General features: G+C 44.0%; 1 protein-coding gene across 2 annotated transcripts in view; it reads right to left on the bottom strand.

Annotated features, from left to right (window-relative positions):
* Positions 1–19,046, bottom strand: part of grid1b (glutamate receptor, ionotropic, delta 1b) — a 212,382-nt gene that overhangs the window by 86,746 nt on the left and 106,590 nt on the right. For both annotated transcript variants that reach the window (XM_017484484.3, XM_017484483.3), the window contains exon 4: positions 2,784–2,989. In XM_017484484.3, coding sequence (XP_017339973.1) covers positions 2,784–2,989 — 206 coding nt within the window. The remainder of the gene's footprint in view (positions 1–2,783; positions 2,990–19,046) is intronic.

The following is a 19,046-nucleotide window of genomic DNA, read 5'->3' on the forward strand; positions in this document are numbered from 1 at the left end:
GTTTCTCTGGCAGTTTATGAGGGACGCTCGGTATCAGATTAGACTGTGAGTCGTGTCTTGTGAGAAGATGTAATCGTAACTGGCAGAGCTTTGTGTTACATTACTGGAGGAATTTCCTTATCCTTAATCTAACACAGGAGCGCTGGGGACGGAAGGATTTCAATCAGATCTACAGCGTATGCAACTTAGGCGTGTTTCTTGGAGGAAAACGCGAAGACCGTGCGAATCCCCACATAGACAGGAATCCGAGCTCAGGATTGAACTCGGAGCCGTTAGACGGCGGCGCTCTCCACGGTACCGCCACGACCTCTAACCTCACTCGATTACTCCGAGACTGAATCAGAGCGAGATCGATTCTTTTTTATTCAATCGTTTGCTATTTAGTTTGCTGTCCGGTCACTTCCTGCAGAGTCAAATCTCACTTCCTCGCCGTTAGAGTTCACTAGAGGGTTAGGGTTATTTAAGATTAAGGACGACGGAGGTAACTGTGTCGCTTTTCGGTCGTGTTAGTCACTAATCTCGCGGAATCGTCTGTGGCTGGACCTCTAGACGTTTTAGTTGGATACACCAACACTCGCTTGATGAAGGATCCCTCACAGATATTTTCATTAAGAGCATGAGGTCAGGATCGTGTCCCGTGTGTGTGTGGTGTCTGGTATCTGTCTTCTCTCTGAGAGCAATGTGAAAACAAATAAATATTATTTGACAGCATCCTTTTCTGGTAAATAACATCATTATGGTTGGATAACACAAAGCACACAGCCTCGTATCAAATCTACCAGAGTTGCAGAAACACTCGCTGTCCTGAAATGCATCCAGCTCCTTGTGGACAGGGGAAGTGGGCTTCAGAGGGACAGGGATGTCAGCAGGCAGTGAAATATGGTGGCACATTAATAGCAAACCCGCTGAGACATCTCCTTCCAAGTCTCAGACCTCATCAGGAGGACAGCCTGTCCTGTCACGGCTGGCAGCAGACACATGACAGCCAGCTTGTTTTTTTTGTGTGTGTGTGTGTGTTTAGGGCCAAAACATAGCACGCCCACATGACCAACACCTCCCACACCACTTCTCCAAAGAGACCGAATCTTCAAAAAAAAAACCAAAATAAACATCTTAGACCCTGAAAATATACCGACCGAGGAGATCAGGATCACTGAGTCCGGAGCTGAGGATCTGAGAGTGCATCAGTGTTTGTCTTTTACATGCCTGTCATTTGCTACACAGTCCGCTCCAAAACTATTGGAACGGCAAGGCCAGTTCAGACATTTGGGTTTGAGATATAAACATGAATTATGAGAAGAGAGTTTAGAATCGCAGCTTTTATTTCCTGGAATTTATATATTATTCACAACATCACGTTTTGTAGAAGACCACCCGATATGTAGGCGAGCAAAAATACTGGAACGTGTGACTGACAGGTGTGGTCACGTTAGACTGATTGTTGAAACTAGCTCTGACCGTCTACTTTTATTTTTAGCCTTCGGGTTTCACCGAAGACTGCGGTTGTTGTTAAAAAGGGTAAGCAAACATGAAGACCAGAGAGCTGTCTACGGGAGAAAAGCAAGCCATTTTGAATCAGACAACAAGCGAAAGAAGGCACGGTAAAAACCTGGAAAAGCACTGCAGAAGAAGAACCCGCAGACTTGATGCAGATATTGCAAGCATGAGACATGCAACCAAATATCAAGTGTTACTTACTTTCATTTACTTCAAGATGTATGCGTTCCTATACTTTTGCAAAAGGTTCAACGTTTGAAGTCGTTTAACACATCTGGATGTGTCACAACTCTCCTGTTCACGCTTAAGACCGCCGAGAGGAAATAAAGCGTTGGGTAATATCTTTTTTTTACGTGGACAGATCTCTACAGCTCACAGACCAGACATGACGTGCGACACTAGAAACTCGAGAATAATAATAATCGTTAACTCACTCGTTTGCATTACTCTGTATTAATGTGTTTAATTCGATACCTGTGTGCTAGCGACCACTTTTCAGATGGGCAACTACAACCCAGGACTGGACAGCACACTGTAGCTTTTACTGTCCCAGTTTATCATGCGTCCAATCTATTGTTTAACTGGTAGTGTGCCAAGCTAAAGCAATTACCAGTCTCCGTCTACAAACGACTAGCATAAGAGACTCCAGCATTTCTAAAACGATCCGTTCCAAAAATAGAACCAGCCAAAGCCGAGTCATTTCCATATGCATGAGAGCGGCACTTTTTCATTCTGTCAGAATGAGCTGGCGCAGAGCCACGAGCTTTACCGTCTCCGGCTGATCTCAGAGCAGCGGCAGCCAGACTCACCGTGTTAAGAGCTTTCTGAGGTTGAAGTGACACGCGGTGCTGAGAGGTCCTGACCTCAGCGCAGTGGGGGAAATGAAGCACGCGGAGAGACGTCGGCTTTAAAAGGTCTACAGGGTCTCGCACAAACATTAATGAAACAAAGGTAGAGGCAGCCTCGCCTTCAGTGTTTCATCTCACCTGGATTCTGTAGCTTTGTGTTTAAGAGCTGTCATCATAAACACTGTCCTGTTGCTCATCCCATCTACATTCTCGTCCTGTAAACGCTCTTCTACGCCTGTACACTGTAAGGATTTATAACCTCACGTCACCCAGAAGACGAACGGTTCCCATTTGTCACCTCTGGGATCTAAATCTACGCCGCGGTTTCTGTAAAGCCGCTTTGTACGAAGAAACCTGAACCGAATGCAGATGATGTGAACAGCGCAGGGTTTGTGGAGCCGTGCGGTTTATGACGAACACGGATCCGAGTCCACGCACCTGATGGATGAAGACCTGCGCTCCGCGAGGACTCAGCAACAGAATGGCTCGCCTCAGCGTGTCCCTGTAGCGGTTCAGCTCCTCTGTGCGCATGCTGCTGAACAGATTGGAGAAGACACTGCTGATGTTCCTGTCCACCCTCTGCAGAGCCACGTCCAGGCCCTGTCTCGCCGTCTGGTCCAAAAAGCCCTGCAGTCCGCGGATATCTGTAAGAAGCCAAGCACAGAGCTGTTTGTAATTGTAAATCGAAATTGTTTCCCAACAAACCGTGACTGCGAACAGCACTGGATATTCGCTAAGGTACAATTTTCTCACAAAACTCACACGGAAGAAGGTGAATTATAATCAGGAGTGATGTGTTTCTAGTTGAAAGCACACACACTGAGAGGTTCAAGGGCTCTTCAATTACTGCTTCCGGGGCCCTGCTCCTGTCTATTAGCCATGACAGACATCTTGTAAGAAAAAGGTGCTGCTGTTCGCCGAATCCACTACTTCTCTACCTCCCCTTCTACTTAGTGTCACCTCTGTCTGGGGTAAAAAAATAATACTAAAAGGAGATATTTTTAAAAAAAACACAGTGAGAATGTGGTGAAAACTGGAGACCGATTGCTGTGTGTGTGCTGGAATAAAGCGGACACATGTACAGAGGAAAGTTTTTCATGTGCTGATTGTGATTGGACGTCAGGTGGTGATTCATTTTCTACAACAGCAGCTCTGACAGTATGTCAAATACGGTATCGTTTCTATAGCAGCAGCTCATTCACAGGGACGTGTCATTGCTGGTCACTGATGTGGTCTTGTGTAAGAATACACGTGTTTACACTAGCTTTCATGGAAGGAGTCTCCAGTGTCGGTCTCCAGTGCGAGGTTTTACGTCTTACTAACTATAACGTAAGTGAGAACAGGAAGTAACTTGTTTCACAGAGAGTTAAACAGAGCTAACGGCAACACTAACACTGGAGACTCCTTCCATTAACGTTAAATAAAGATCTCCGATCGCACGCGCAAATAAACCTTTGAAAGATAATTACTGTATCACTTGTACAGAGCGATTAATACATGTGCCCGCGTTACAGTTACACTTTTATACACAATTCGACAATTTGCACGAATTAAATCTCCAAAACGCATTCAAATGTATGCATTGATTATGTAAAATTATGCAAACATCTTTGTTAGTATGCTGATGACCTGCTGCTCTCTGCATCAGACAGGAAAAATCTGGCATATGAAACGTTGTTGATGTTTTTTGGGGGGTTTTCGCACACAAGATGCTCGGTTGTGATGAGTGTTTAGTCGTGTTAATCTCAGCGCACACGGCAGCAGGAGAAGCGTTCAGCATTCAGCTCATTGGTTCTAGCAACAGCTGGCCTGGGCCCAGTGAAACACAACTGCGGTACTTAGGGGAAGAGATCATAACAAGAGATAATCAAAGAGGAATGGAGGAGCAAATCCCATCAAACAGGATCAATCCAGCTGGAGACCGCGGTGAGGGGGAAAGGAAGGGATTAGTGCGGGAAAAGTAAAGCGCTGATTCTTCACTTCACAGCTTCTGTTCCAGGCTTTCTATCTCCCTCCTCTCCTCTCCGTCTGTGCACACACACACACACACACACTGAGCTAAAGGGAGGTGAAAAACAGACTAAAGGAGCAAATATGGGTTTTTGTGCATGTGGGTTTGTGTGCAGATATTCAGACGTGAAGCGCATATCGATCCGTCCATCCATCTTCCCTGTTCCCCTCCTTTTCAGTCCCAGCATCACCCACATGAAGAATACACCGCTCACACGGCCTGAAGCCTCTGCCTTATCATTTGTGTGTGTATATTTCACTTCAATCAGAAAGTCACCTTAAACCCTCAATAAATGTTCTGTTATGGGAAAATAATCAACCCCAGGGTGGTTATTTTCCAACCAGGTGCCTCATTTATCAGTCTTTTAGGAACGTTTACATTTACATTTGTGGCATTTGACAGACACCCTTATCCAGGGGGACGTACATTTATACATCTGAGCAGTTGAAAGTGAAGGGCCTTGCTCGAGAGCCCAACAGCTGGCGCAAGGGCCCAAGGGGCAGCTTGGTAGTGCTGGGGTTTGAACTCACGACCTGATCACTAGCCCAACGTCTTAACCATTATGCCGTGTGTAAATGTTAGTGTAAGGCAAACTGAACAAAAAAACGCTTCCGAAACACCGAGTTTCACGTGCGTATGCTGAGAACCATTAAAGGCAAGTTCCTGACTTGCACTTTCCTCGGCTGTTCCCGACACAGCTCATTTGCATTTAACGACGCCCACAAAACTCCATAAAAGGTAACGTACACAGACAGCTGAACAAGTTCCACAGAAGTGGACTCGCTGCTACGCCAGTAAAAAACAGTGAACAATATATAATGATGAGCTGCCATTCGCTGCCATTTATACACCGCCATTTCTTTCATCTTTGCTAAATGAATTCATGAATACGATTCATGAAGAACGAGCGCTGCGCGCACCGTGGAGCATCCTCTGTACAAGTCCCTGTGAATGAGCTAGTATAACAGTGAGGGTGATGTGTAATTCGGCCTGGTAGTATTAACTGTGCTAGAAAGACAGAAAGACACATGTTTTTTGATTAATAAAAATATCCACGTGTTTATTACTCGCAGCCCTCGACCCTGCGGGAGTGTGGGGTTATCGTCTGGAGTGTGAAAGCACTTGAGTGGGATTTTGATTTGATCTGAATCCTTCTTCTAACAGTCAACAAGTAAAATGTCCAGCTAGATTCATCGAATGAGAAATGACTAATTATATTATCATGGCACGTTAAAATCCAGAATGAAATCAAGCCGTAGTGCTGTTTGCGTTTCCAGACTGATGATTTCATGACTCTGTATTATCCTCTGAACCGTATGATAGACCGACAGTAAAAGCGCTTTTCTTCGGCTTTTATAACCTCACTAGAGACTAGAATTCTTTCTCGGGGCATCTCCAGCGAAATACTCTTCAGTATAATTCAAAACTTTCGCCTCCACATTATTGCCAGTCTTCCGCTCGGCTTTTTGCTGCATTGTAAGCGAAGCCGGAGTGTGAGAGGACGCCAGATACACTGCGCCGACCCTGCTCGCTGCCTCTCCTCCATTCAGATCTTCAACTTTATAGAAGAGTTCGCATGAAAAGCGCACTGACGAGGAGGACGCTTCCTGTCGTTCCTTGCCAGGGGCAGAACGCTGTGGATCTCCTGGCAGCCACGCAGCATGCTAAACTCTGTGCTGGTGAAAGAAAAGGGCTGCAGGCCAAAGGAGGAGAAAAGGATTGGAGAGGACGGGGTGAAAGAGGAGAAGGAGCTGTGTCGCTCTTTTGGGGATGCTGTGGCCTTGAAAGCTCGAGGCTTTTTCTCCTGTCATCTCCATATTTTATAAATGAGTGTACACGTTAGGGATGTAACCAAACACGAATACGTTATAGAGAATGAGCAGAACACACACCAATACAGATACGAATAGAAGGTGCACTTTTTTGGTTTTTTTAGAAAGCTTGCCAGAAAGGGTGGAGCTGAGAGGAATGCACCGGGATCCTGCGGAGTAAAAAGACCGGAGGTTTTTATAATAATATTAATAATAATAATAATAATAATAATAATAATAATAGTAATCATTTTTTACAGGTTTATTTCCTGCGAAATATGGTTGTAATTCAGTGACACAGCTGATCATGCTCCAAAAACAAACCAGTCGTGCAGCTGCATTCTGGATCAGATTGAGGTGGAATGGAGCTCAGAGGAAGACTTGCCAGGAGTGAGGTGCAGTAGTCCAGTTTCAAAATGAGAAGGGACTGAACACACACCTGAGTGGCCTGTGTGGACAGAAATAACCAAATCGTTCTGGTGTTGAAAATAAGAGCTCGACATGAGGGCGTCAGATTAGCAATGGGAGAGGAAAAGGTTGCGTGCAGAGACCGAAGGTGAGATCAGAGACTGGTCCAGGGAGATCACAAGATCCTGACATGGGGATGAATCACCTGGGATGAACAGCAGTTCAATTTTGCTGGGATTACGTTTCTGCTGGTGAGATGAGGTCTGAGCAGAAACATGAGGATCAGAGGGAGGGAAGAGAGGATGAGTCGAGCATCATCCACATAGCAGTGGTACGAAAACCCATGTGAGGATATGACCTCAACAAGAGATTGAGTACAGAGGGAGAACAGAAGAGGTCCAAGTACTGAGCCTTGTGGGACACCAATGGAGACACTGCATGGATCAGACAATGTGCATCCCCTCCACGTCACCTGATATGACTGACCTTCCAGGTAGGAAGCGAACGATTGTGATGCCTTGTCACGAATTCCACGACTCATGAGGGTGGACAAATAAAAGCGTCTTGTGGTTGTCCTGTGTCAAACGTTGCTGAAAGGTCGAGGAGGATGAGGACTCATGACAGTTTGGCTGATTTAGCAGCATGTAGCTTCTCACTCATGGCCAAAAGGGCAGTCTCTGCGGAACTGGAATGAAGCCGGACTGGTTCGGATCGTAGAGCTCGTTCTGTGGGAGATAGAGAGACGGTTGATTGTAGACAGTTAAATCTGAGAACACATAAACATATGGAGCAGTAAACAGATACAGACACAGTCAGTGGCGTTGTGTTTGCAGTGCTCAATGACAGGCTGAGTGTAGCCGAACTGAACGCGCACGAGTTTCTATTCGGTAGAGGCGTGAAGGGCGAAAAACAAATGGAAAAGACATTAAAAGCAACGTGAGATCTGACAGCTTGACTGCCGTGGCATGTTGAGAATTCCACACACACACCACACACACAAAATGTCTCTCTGACAGCTAATTCCATCGCTCCTCCAACACAAAGATGGCATTTTAATTATAATTGCAAGAGCCCTGTGCACGTGCCTCGTGTGTATCGATATGTGTTGCGAGGTATATTTACAGGACGGAGCAAGTTAGCGCAGAATTATTATTCTCTTCATGAGCTGTCCGGCTGCAGTTTAAAACGTGTCATTTAAAATCTATACATATATATATATATATCGATAGAGCTAGTACCAGAAAAAAAACACTAGAATTTGGACGAACATTCTTTCTTCTTCAGCTGTAAAAGCAAAGTGCTTCTGAAGCTCGAGGAGGTGAACGATTTAATCAGAACTTTGCTCGCAGTGGCTCGTCGCCAAAGAGTTTTCATCTGCAACCGCAAATTCAGGCCAAAAATCACTGAAACCCATCTCAGGATTGGGACCAAACACCCATCCCATCCCAGAACCCCCTTATTCACACAGATGACATCACAGCGCGAGAACATGAATGCCTCAGGGCTTACACTTGTCCTTCCTCAGGGCAGATGGTCCTGACAGATTGTCCATCGCAGGACTGTATGTTTCCATTTCATGACGGGATCAAGAGCGCTAAATTCACTGCGGCTTTCTCGTCCTGATTCCTTCGAGATGTGTGGAAATTTCACGAAGCCCAGCACCGCGCGTTTGACCCTCACCTTAATCTGAACCCTCACACTTTTTTATGTATTAATGTGTTCAAAAATGGAATAAAACTTTTCGTTATCCATTTATAGTTCTTTTTAATTTGCACCCGCATTAGTGTCAGAGCTGCTATTATAGAAAATTAACCGACACCTTCTGACCAATCTGCGAAAAAATACACAAACCTTCATTCGGTCACTACAGCTTTCACCTGCGGGTATTTTTTCAAGCTTCCAGAAGAAGATCCTGCAGCCGCATCTCTACGAGTTTTACATTTAGCGTTATCCCTGGCACAAGGAGGCGGGGCAGACCAGAGCGAGTTTGTTTAGGCTGTTTAAATAGCCGTGCTCAGAGCCCGGTGCAGATGTCAAATCACAGGCAAACACAGACATTTCCATACTCGCGGTACAGACACACAGATAAGGTCAGAACCAGAAAACACCGGAAACATAACGAGAGCCATGGACCTACAACATCCAGGGCTGGAGGAGACGTGTGGATGCTAATACTCCTTTCACGCTGATGACAGCCAGCAAGTCTTTTTGGAGAAAACAAACCAGACGACCGCGTTCAGCATCTGAGGAGCAGGAGCATTACGTCATGAGATGTAGGCGTTTCATAACACACTGCGTAAAAATAATAACAGGGTCGCGTTTGATCACGATGAACTGCATTAATTGGGTTCCCTCCTTGTGTTCTTCAGTGAAACATTCAGGGCTGTGGTTGTAGCGTGAGCTAGAAGACAGGTGAGGATCCAAAACTCACTCTTTTATTGAATCTTACTGCTCTCTCTTTGCGAATACCCCGAGCAGTGAGAACTACAGATTAGGATTATAACACAACAGATTACTGGGAAGTTTAATAATCCGGCTGCGGAGCTTAGAAAAGCGGCCGCGTAACTCGACTCTGAATACGAGGAACTTTCGCCACACGGACACTGAGGTAACTTTCGGATGTGATCGGCTGAGGCTGAACACGAGCCTGGGAGAGGACTTTACAGCGTGAACGTCATTCTGCTCTGCACCGGTGATGAACTTTAGCGTTGTTGACACGGGAGCCATTATAGAGTCACTGTTAAAATTTCGACGGCTTTTCTTCCTGCTGAAATGTGAGCGAGCCTCGAGGGAAAGCCTGTGACCTTCTGGAAGCAATTCGAGCAGCGAGACAGCGGGATACAGATGTCACTGCGGCCGTGTCGAACCGAACGTGTCGGTACCAAGCAGCTGAACCCACGACGTCCACAACCACTCGGACAGAAAAAAGCCGGGCTTAATCTCCCTGTTCTGCTGGATTACGCCGAGCTCCGTGAAGTCATGGCGTCTCAGCTGTGTGTCCCGATGTGTGTCATGCCTCCCTCCGACTCACATCTGGACACATCAGCGCTCTGGAGCGCACGTTCACAAAATTCGAGCTCCTTTTCTTGCTGTCTGAATGGAGATTTACTGATTCGTTACTGTTCGTGTTATTAGAACTGATTCATTTCCCATCTTTATTATTATTATTATTATTATTATTATTATTGTCAACCCATCACACACACTCACATGGAGTGGAAATGCCAATCAGCCTACAGTGCAAGTCTTTCGACTGACGGAGGAAACCAGAGTACTTGGAGTAATCCCCCAAAGCACAGGCAGAACATGCAAGCATCGTGCACACAGGGCGGAGACGGGAATCGAACCCCCGACCCTAGAAGTGAGAAGCAAACGTGCTGAACGTGTTGTTTCTTCTATTTCTGTTGTTATTGTTCCATCACTAATCCTGTACACATGCAGCTATACGGAGACTTAGGATTTTTCCACTTCTGTATTTTCCAGTGAATCCACTTTGAACGTAAACGCATACGACAGACACACGCTACTGTTAGTTTAAGCCTTCAGCTTTGTACCTTCACTCGCCCTCCAGAACGTCAGGCGAGAAGAAGAACAAGAAGGAGAAAAAAACAGTGACACGAGCTCTGCACTCCTTTCTATTTCTGCGCCGTCTGTTCTCGGTCGCTCGGGCCGTGACGACGAGCTCTAACAGCGAACAATGGCACACCGTGGCAGCACATTTCCACACACGCTTCCTGTTTAAGATGTCACTTTGCTGCACTGCCATGACCTTCTCCCAAACACACCGACTCAGAATCTCAACTACTCCCACACGCACTCGACAAATCCAGCCCGAAACCTTGAGGGTATTATTTTAAAACTAAAAACAAAGATTCCATTAAATAAATCACTGCGTAAATGAACATTAAAAAATGATCAACTCGGCATTAATAAACAGCACGTAACATTCACAAAACAAGTTAAAGCATGCGTTAAGTGAAATGTTAATGAAATACACCTTCATTAAACTCTATTAGTCAACTGAATGTTTACTGAGTCCAGATAAATGATCCTAAATGAACATGCTCTTAAACTGGTGCTGATATTTAGACTCGGTTCGTAATATCGCCGTGCAACAACTGCGAGCTTTAAGAAGAATAAAAAAAGAAAACATCAAGATGTTCATTTGTACCCTTTTTATTTTACGACTTTGTCCATGCAGGTGTTCCTCTGAATCATTAAGATAATGTACATTCGTTTGCTAATGTTCCTGATTTTATAATGTTTGATAATGTTCCTGTATTAATGTTATACATTTCCGGTGAAATAGAAGTGTACACGTGAAGAGCTACATGCAAAGATTGCACGTGTTGTGCGTTTAACATTTGCATTGCTACTAAGAGGACCTCCGGGTCTACAGGTCAGTTAGCTAAGTGGTGAAGGAAGAGAAATGTGCCGTTCAGCTTAGCCGTCATTTCTAAATAACCACTGGCTTAGTTGTTGATTTGTTCATACAGGACCTGGACAACAAAAAACAAAAATCTTCCACTGAAGAGAGAACTCGCTTACGTAGCCATCTCAGCGGGCACCTGCTAATCAGCACATAACGCTGATCACCTGCATCTTACATTGCATTACAGAGCCCCCTAGTGGAAGCACGAGGCCCACACAGCGTATACAGTAGGACGCTCTTTAGAAATGAGGTAATCCGTATGTATGTAGCTATACAGGCTGAGTTGATCGATCATGTTAGGCACAAGAAGGTACAAGAAGAGAAGGAGAACTCATCTCTACAATGAGATATCACGACCTCGATTTAGACTCTCGCGGCGCTGGATCGAGTGCTATTCTACGCGCTGCTGGATAACGAGTGTGGAAGCCATTTTGTCCAGTTAAACCAGTGATTGATGCGATTGCTAGAACTTGTACAGTTCATGCGGTTATACAGTATATGGATGACATACAAGCCTCCCGTTAGATTTATTTCAGCACTCGCCATCTTCTCATTCATATTAGTCTTTTATTTTCTTTTTGTGATCTGATTCTTCATTGTGTGTGTGTGTGTGTGTGTGTGTGAGCATTCGAGACGCTACTGAAAAGCCCCATCTCAGACACTTCTCAGTACTGAAGAAGAATTTTTTTTTTTTCGTATTCAGAATGCTGGGAGCGCTGGATGTTTACCTCATCTGCGGTATTGCGCACTCAGCTAAAGCTGCTAAAGAGAACAGCTGGCTGACAGATCACACTTTATCAGTGTCTAAACTTTTGAGAAAAGAGACGGAGCCGGCGCCTAAATGCCAACTGGCTCCCTATTGCATATGCCGAGGGCCGCATATGGTGTAGACGCCAATTAGTCCATACCCTTTATAAGGCACGCTGCAGACCGAAAGATTAGAAGCAACACTTTTCTCAAGAGACAGTTTATTACTTCACAAGTATCTGCATCAGCAGTGTACAGTTGACCCTTCGTCCGTGTTTAGGATTCACCAGGACACTTGTGTACAGTGTAGTCTTTACAGGAAGGACACAAAATCCAGTGCATTTTCACACTTTCAGACTTCCTCACATATGTTCTCGGCTCCAGTGCACACTAGGTACATTTCAGACGGGAAAAACAGTTTCGAGTGCTCAGGATAAATGGTGTAATCGACTTAAAAGAAGTCTTTAAAGACACCGTGCAGGAGACATGTTGCTCCGAGTGCAAACGCAGCTTTGTGTCGAGATTCCCGAGACGGTTTCGTGCTATTACTCCATGTCTGATTACGCTCCTTCAGATGATTGCAGCGTCGATGCCAGGGACGCAGGGTGCGTGAGCATGGTGATGGCACCCCGGGAAGATTTCTCCAAGCATCATTAATAGTCTTTTATGCAGGAGCAAGTCTGAGGAGAAGTCACTCTCGAAAGACGTCTTCTAGTTACCTTTTCTCTTCTTCAATGCAGCAAAACGAGGATATAAGGAGCCCTTTTATTTTACTCTTGAACTACTGTGTGTGTTTTTGCAGTGTTTTATTGGATAAATTTACTCCGTAACCCTGCACTCACTCACCCACAGCGTCAAGACTCAACAAAGCAGCTGGAAATCATTCATTTTCAATGCAGGAGGCGAAGCAACCATTAGAAGGAGTAGAGCAGAGTTTAACTTTATGCAAATGCGAAGCAGACTGATTTGTCAGCTGCGAACGAGCAGACCTTCCGAAAGCCGGAGTACGCCGTGACGCTCTGACGCAACCTCGGAAGCCCCGCCCCCTTCCCTCCATCTCACAGTAATCGTTTTCTCGAATTTCCTCGTTTGGAAGCAGGTTCCACGTTCACATTATACACTGTATAGCGCAAACGTCAGTTACTATACGTACTATGGACCTTAAAAAGGGTCAAAATCACCTCACACGTACGCCGAAGCACCTGAGCTTCCTCAAAAAAAACAACAACAGCTAGAGTCTGCTCTGCCTCTGCCTCTGCCTCTGCCTCTGTTCGTAGACTCCGGCACAATAGCACTTCAAAATCGACACGGGAAGATGGCGCATTGAAAATAAGTCACTTAGTGTTGTGTCTAAACAATACGTGAGACCAAGTTACACCTCTGTCATTAATCTCTCTCTCTCTCTCTCTTATACACTTTCTGTCTCTCTCTTTCTCTCTCTCTCAGGGCCACACACACACACACACACACACACACACACACAGCTGAGTCATGCTCGGCTGGATCATTACTTTCAGGCCGCTGTGACCACGCTGACCCTGCCATAGCTGCAGGCTTTATTTTATTATTATATCCCCAGCACAAGCACAAGTCTGAGCTATAATGATAATCATCATCATCATCATCAGGTTAGTTTCAAGCATCAAAGTTGAAGGGAATAACGTGGTTAAGTGTGAATCGTTTGAGGTCTGATTCGTGCGTGATGCTCCGCCAGACAACACTGGGAGTAATTCGAGAAAATTAGAAGAAGAAAAGAAAAATCGAATTGAAAATCACCTCCAGTGCAGTCCAGCTTCTGCTGTAATAAAAAAACGATGCATTTGGATGAAAGAGAAAAATTAGTAGACGATAACGCTCAGCTCAGTCAGAGTGAACTTTAGGAAGATGGATATTTGTTATAAAAATAGCTGATATAAAGAGTGGAGAGCTGCATCACCTGACCTTATGGACAAGTCTCCTCCGACTGACTTTTACAGTTACTCGTGGATCATCCCTCTTTTCTTTTTTTATTATTAAAGAACATACTTTTCATCCATGTAATAAACGTCTCCTTACAGAGGATTTCGTCATATCAACGAGTGCACACGTATTTTCAAAAATAACATGATCTTTTTGTAGGAGACGTCACGGTCAGTGCTCAGGCAGATCCCACCCATCCCAAGACATCCTGGACGCGACTCCTGGATCGAAACGTTTAAAGTCTCCAGAGTGAAGCAGACAAGTGCTGATCTTCTGTAATCTGATATCCTGCTAAGTTAAGAAAAGCCCTGAGGAGCAGCAGTTTCTCTTCAGTCTTAACAGTGAAGCTGGTGACATTTACGTAACGGCGAAAGTGTGATTACATCCCAGTGGGTAGAGTCTGAGCTCACACTGACTCAAACCGACACAACACAAGCACCTCTGACTCCACACATCAGGTTTAAGGCTGTAAGTCTAACTCTGTAACTTAATAATAATAATAATAATAATAATAATAATAATGGTGTTGTGAATCTGTATCCGTTGATCTGTATAGAGATGATTCCTCCAGCTCAGGTGTTAAGCTGTGTGTTGAGGTTAAACACCCCAGTGGAACTCTGTCCATTACGTTCCTCATCTGATTAAGGAGTAAACACTGTAGCAGCTCCTTCACCATTCTACACTGCATGGTGTTTATGTGAAGGCACTTTTCACACTGCAACACATTCCAACACTCCGATACACGGACATGCCAAAATCCTGACACTTCAAATCTCCCACACTCCAACATTCCAATACTTCATCATTCCAACACTTCAATACTCTGACATTCTAACATTCCAACACTCTGACATTCCAACAATCAAATACTCTGACATTCCAACACTCTGACATTCCAACAATCAAATACTCTGACATTCCAACACTCTGACATTCCAACATTCCAACACGCTGACATTCCAACAATCGAATACTCTGACATTACAACAATCTAATGTTCAGCAGAAATGTACAGCAGAAATGTTCAATAAAAATGAAACTGGAAAAAAAATCTAATGCTCTGACATTCCAACAATCCAACACTCTGACATTCCAAAATATCGAATACTCTGACATTCCAACAAGCCAGTACAACTCAGTTTTATTTGTATAGCGCTTTTTACAATAGACATTGTCTCAAAGCTGCGTTACAGAAATATCAACACGGTGTACACGGTGGCAAGGAAAAACTCCCTAAGATGTTTTAAGAGGAAGAAACCTTGAGAGGAACCCGACTCAGAAGGGAACCCATCCTCATCTGGGTAACAACAGATAGTGTGAAAAAGTTCATTATGGATTTATATGAAGTCTGTTTGGCGTTAGGAGCAGCCGCAGTCCCAGCAGTCTGGAATTAAAGAAGATTTGAGCTCCATCCAGAGGCAGAAAGGATCATCCATAAATTCGTGTGGGGCTCGGCGAAAGGAGAGAGGGAGAGAAAAGATTATTAGGACTGTGCTTAGCGTAATAGAAAGTCTAGTCAGGGTAGGCTTGAGTAAACAAATACGTTTTAAGCCTAGACTTAAACACTGAGACTGTGTCTGAGTCCCGAACACTAATAGGAAGACTGTTCCATAACTGTGGGGCTCTATAAGAGAAAGCTCTTCCCCCTGCTGTAGCCTTCACTATTCCAGGTACCGTTATTACAGTACCATTACAGTAATCTAGTCTAGAGGTGACGAATGCATGAACTAGTATTTCTACATCATGTAGTGACAATATGTTTCTTATCTTAGAAATATTTCTGAGATGAAAGAAGACTATCCTAGTAATATTATCTACATGAGCATCAGATGATAGACTGGAGTCAATAATCACTCCGAGGTCTTTAACTGCTGCACATGATGACACAGAAAGACCATCCAGAGTAACCATGTGATCAGAAAGGATACTTCTAGCTACACGTGGGCCTAATAAAAGTATTTCTGTTTTATCAGAATGAGGTAGAAGGAAGTTAATTAACATCCAACGTCTAATGTCCTTTACACATTCCTCAACTTTACTAAGCTTCTGTCTGTCCTCTGGCTTCGCTGAAACATACAGCTGTGTATCATCAGCATAACAGTGGAAGATAATTCCATGTTTACGAAGAATTTGTCCTAGGGGTAGCATATATATAAAAAGTAAAATGCAGTGGGCCTAAAACAGAACCCTGTGGAACACCAAATTTAACCTCGGTATGTGTGGAGAAATCACCATTTACATCTACGAACTGATAACGATCGGTCAGATAAGACCTGAGCCAGGAGAGGACTGTTCCCTTAATACCAACACCATTTTCTAATCTATCAAGGAGAATAGTATGATCTATAGTATCAAAAGCTGCACTAAGGTCGAGTAACACAAGCAGCGAGACACAACCCTGATCAGAGGTCAGTAGAAGGTCATTTACTACTTTAACCAGCGCTGTCTCTGTGCTATGATGAGGTCTAAATCCTGACTGATACATTTCATGAATGTTGTTCCTGTGTAAGTACGAGCAGAGCTGCTGTGTACAAACTTTTCTACGATCTTAGAGATGAAGGGGAGATTTGATATCAGTCTGTAGCTGGACAGTTGAGAGGGGACAAGGTCAGGTCCAACACTCTGACATTCCAACAATCGAATACTCTGACATTCCGACACTTCAACACTCCAACAATCCAATACTCCGACATTCCAAAACTGCACCACTCCAATACATCATCATTTCACCAGTTCAACAATCCAATACTCCGACATTCCAACAATATAATACACCGATATTCTGACACTTCAACGTTCTGACACTTTAACACTCCAATACTCCGACATTCCAACAATCTAATGCTCTGACATTCTACCGCTCCACTACTCCAATATTTCAACACTCCAAATTCTGTCATTTCAACACATCAATACTCAAAACATTCCAGCAATCCAGTACTCCGACATTCCGACACTTCAATACTCTACTTTTTAAATAATACATTTCTGCAAAATAAAACTTTATTGAAAAGCATACATGATCCTAGTGTGGCTCTAAAAGTCTCTGTAGTGAGTGATATCATTTATTAGTCATGTAAGAGATGAAGGATAAGAGATCAGAGTAAGAATGGATGTATGAAATCAAACAGTAATTCATCTTACACAATCATACGTTTCTATCGGTGTTCAGAAATGTACTCTCGAAATGTCTAAGAATTTTAATCATGCAAATTTGAAGTAACCTTAACGTGTACGTCTTTAAATATAGGAGCTGTAAATATCAATTTTGGGATTTTTGAGTTCAAAACTCCGACGTCCCACATTTCAAACGAGCATTTCACCCAGAAGTTTATAACACTAAGCTCACGATGCTTTTTTAAAATTCTCCAGCGCTGCTTCAAGCAGATTTATGCCTCGCTTATGAAGGCCTTGAGTAGGGTTTCATCTTACATCAGAGGTATTTAAGAGGTAAGATGGAAAATACCAAAATGCTTCAAAGACCGTATCAGACCTGCCAACCTTTCCACATTTTGCGCACAGCATCACCGTATGCTGGAACGTTCTCCAAAATATGCCATTAGACCAGGTTTCCTTTCATCAAAATGGCAGAGGATCCAGGTGACATTTCCACTGGTGTGTTTAACTCTGACACTCAGCGGAAGCCCCGCCCCTTCCTCCCATCAGTCATGTTTCCGGCCCACGTTTCCCCTTCGTCGCTTTTATATGAAAAAGTATTCGCCCCCTTCCCAATTGCTTCTACTTTTAGATATTCAAAGCAAAGTCTTTAAACGATCATTTCAAATACACTGCAGGCGGAGAAGCTTTGAGCTCACTGAAAACGTTCGGCGATGAGCAAGGCCGGCAATTCTGACTGGAAAAAAAAAAAAAGAGAAAAGATTCATTAGACCTACAACAAAGCGTTCATCTAAGACTTCATCATTTTAATGGCAATGATAACCGGACGGAGATTTAAAATGCTGTCTGTTTGTTTTGTTCCTTCAGTCTGAGAAGCAGATCGATAGCCAGGTATTATTCCTGTCCGGGGTCGTCAGGTCCGCTGTACGATAATACTCTACGTTTTATGCGGTTGATTTAATTAGATTTTGTTTGATTTTATTTGCCAGTTAATAACGGGTAATAAAAGCCCTGGGCGAATGACTCGGCCATGTTTTACGTACGTGTACGCTGCAGGAGTTTAGCCTGGCGACAAGTCTGTTATTGTTGGGTAGCGGCAGCGACAGCAGGGCGCAAGTTCTCCAAAAAACTGGGAAATGGCCCTCATGGGGAATAAACTTAAACGTGTCACGCTATTTGCCCTTTTTGTTCAGTCTCGTGTACAGAGTACAGTTCGGATATCTCACTCTACCGTACGCGTGTATAAGGAAAGACGACACGGACGACTCCGTCCTGAGCAGAGAGAGTTTCGGCACACATGGGAGCTCCGAGCCTCATTATCACTTATGTGGAGAGCATAATTACGGAGGTTGTTCTCTTGCCATAGCACTTCAATTTGTCTACTTTAGTCATTAAATCTATCAGAAAATTATGCTCAAACTGCATATCCATCGCCTCTTAAACAGCCATTTCCTCTGCATTAAATCTACACACAAGTCACCTCGTTCGAATGTAAAACGGGTTTATGAGACACGACTAGAAAGAGTGAAGCAGGTTCTCTAATTAACGTCTGTAGAGGAGCGACCGGAATGTGCTTTTTTTGGGAGAGGTGCTAATTTTATTTATTTGTTTGTTTGTTTGTTTGTTTATTTCCGAGGCCCTTTCTATGGATTGCTCAGACCGTCGTCACTGGTCGTACGCCACTCCTTCCACTCCAGCTCTACTTACATGCTAATTACGCTAGCACAAGACTAAAACGTTCTTTCTGCAAGATGCCATGAAAGGCCGCAGTTATTACGCCATAATCACGAGCGTAATTGCAACAGGCATAACTGAATTAAGACTGAATTATGCAGACGACGAAAGTCTAATCAACGGCATCGAATTAGCACACTCGTTGTCCATTCCTATCCAATATTTTCTCGATCCGGAGTTAAATCAGACTTTAACGTGCGCTGCAGTCGTTCCTCCGGAGCTGCTGATCTCACCGTGCATGAGGTGTTGCGTTAGGTCTTGCAAATGTATTATTATTATTTTTTGCAAAAACTTAGAAAACCATAGTGAATCATCAAGCGTTTACATCAGCGGGAATATTCTAAACACGGACAGACAAGATGACGTAACGTGAAGAGTCGGTGTCAGTCAAGTGCACCCAACACACACACACACACACACACACACACACAGCCATAATTTATTACAAATGAATGAACCAACACCTCTTTACTCCATGCGCT

Source organism: Ictalurus punctatus, chromosome 13 (genome assembly GCF_001660625.3).
Source record: "Ictalurus punctatus breed USDA103 chromosome 13, Coco_2.0, whole genome shotgun sequence".
Classification (NCBI taxonomy): Eukaryota; Metazoa; Chordata; class Actinopteri; order Siluriformes; family Ictaluridae; genus Ictalurus; species Ictalurus punctatus.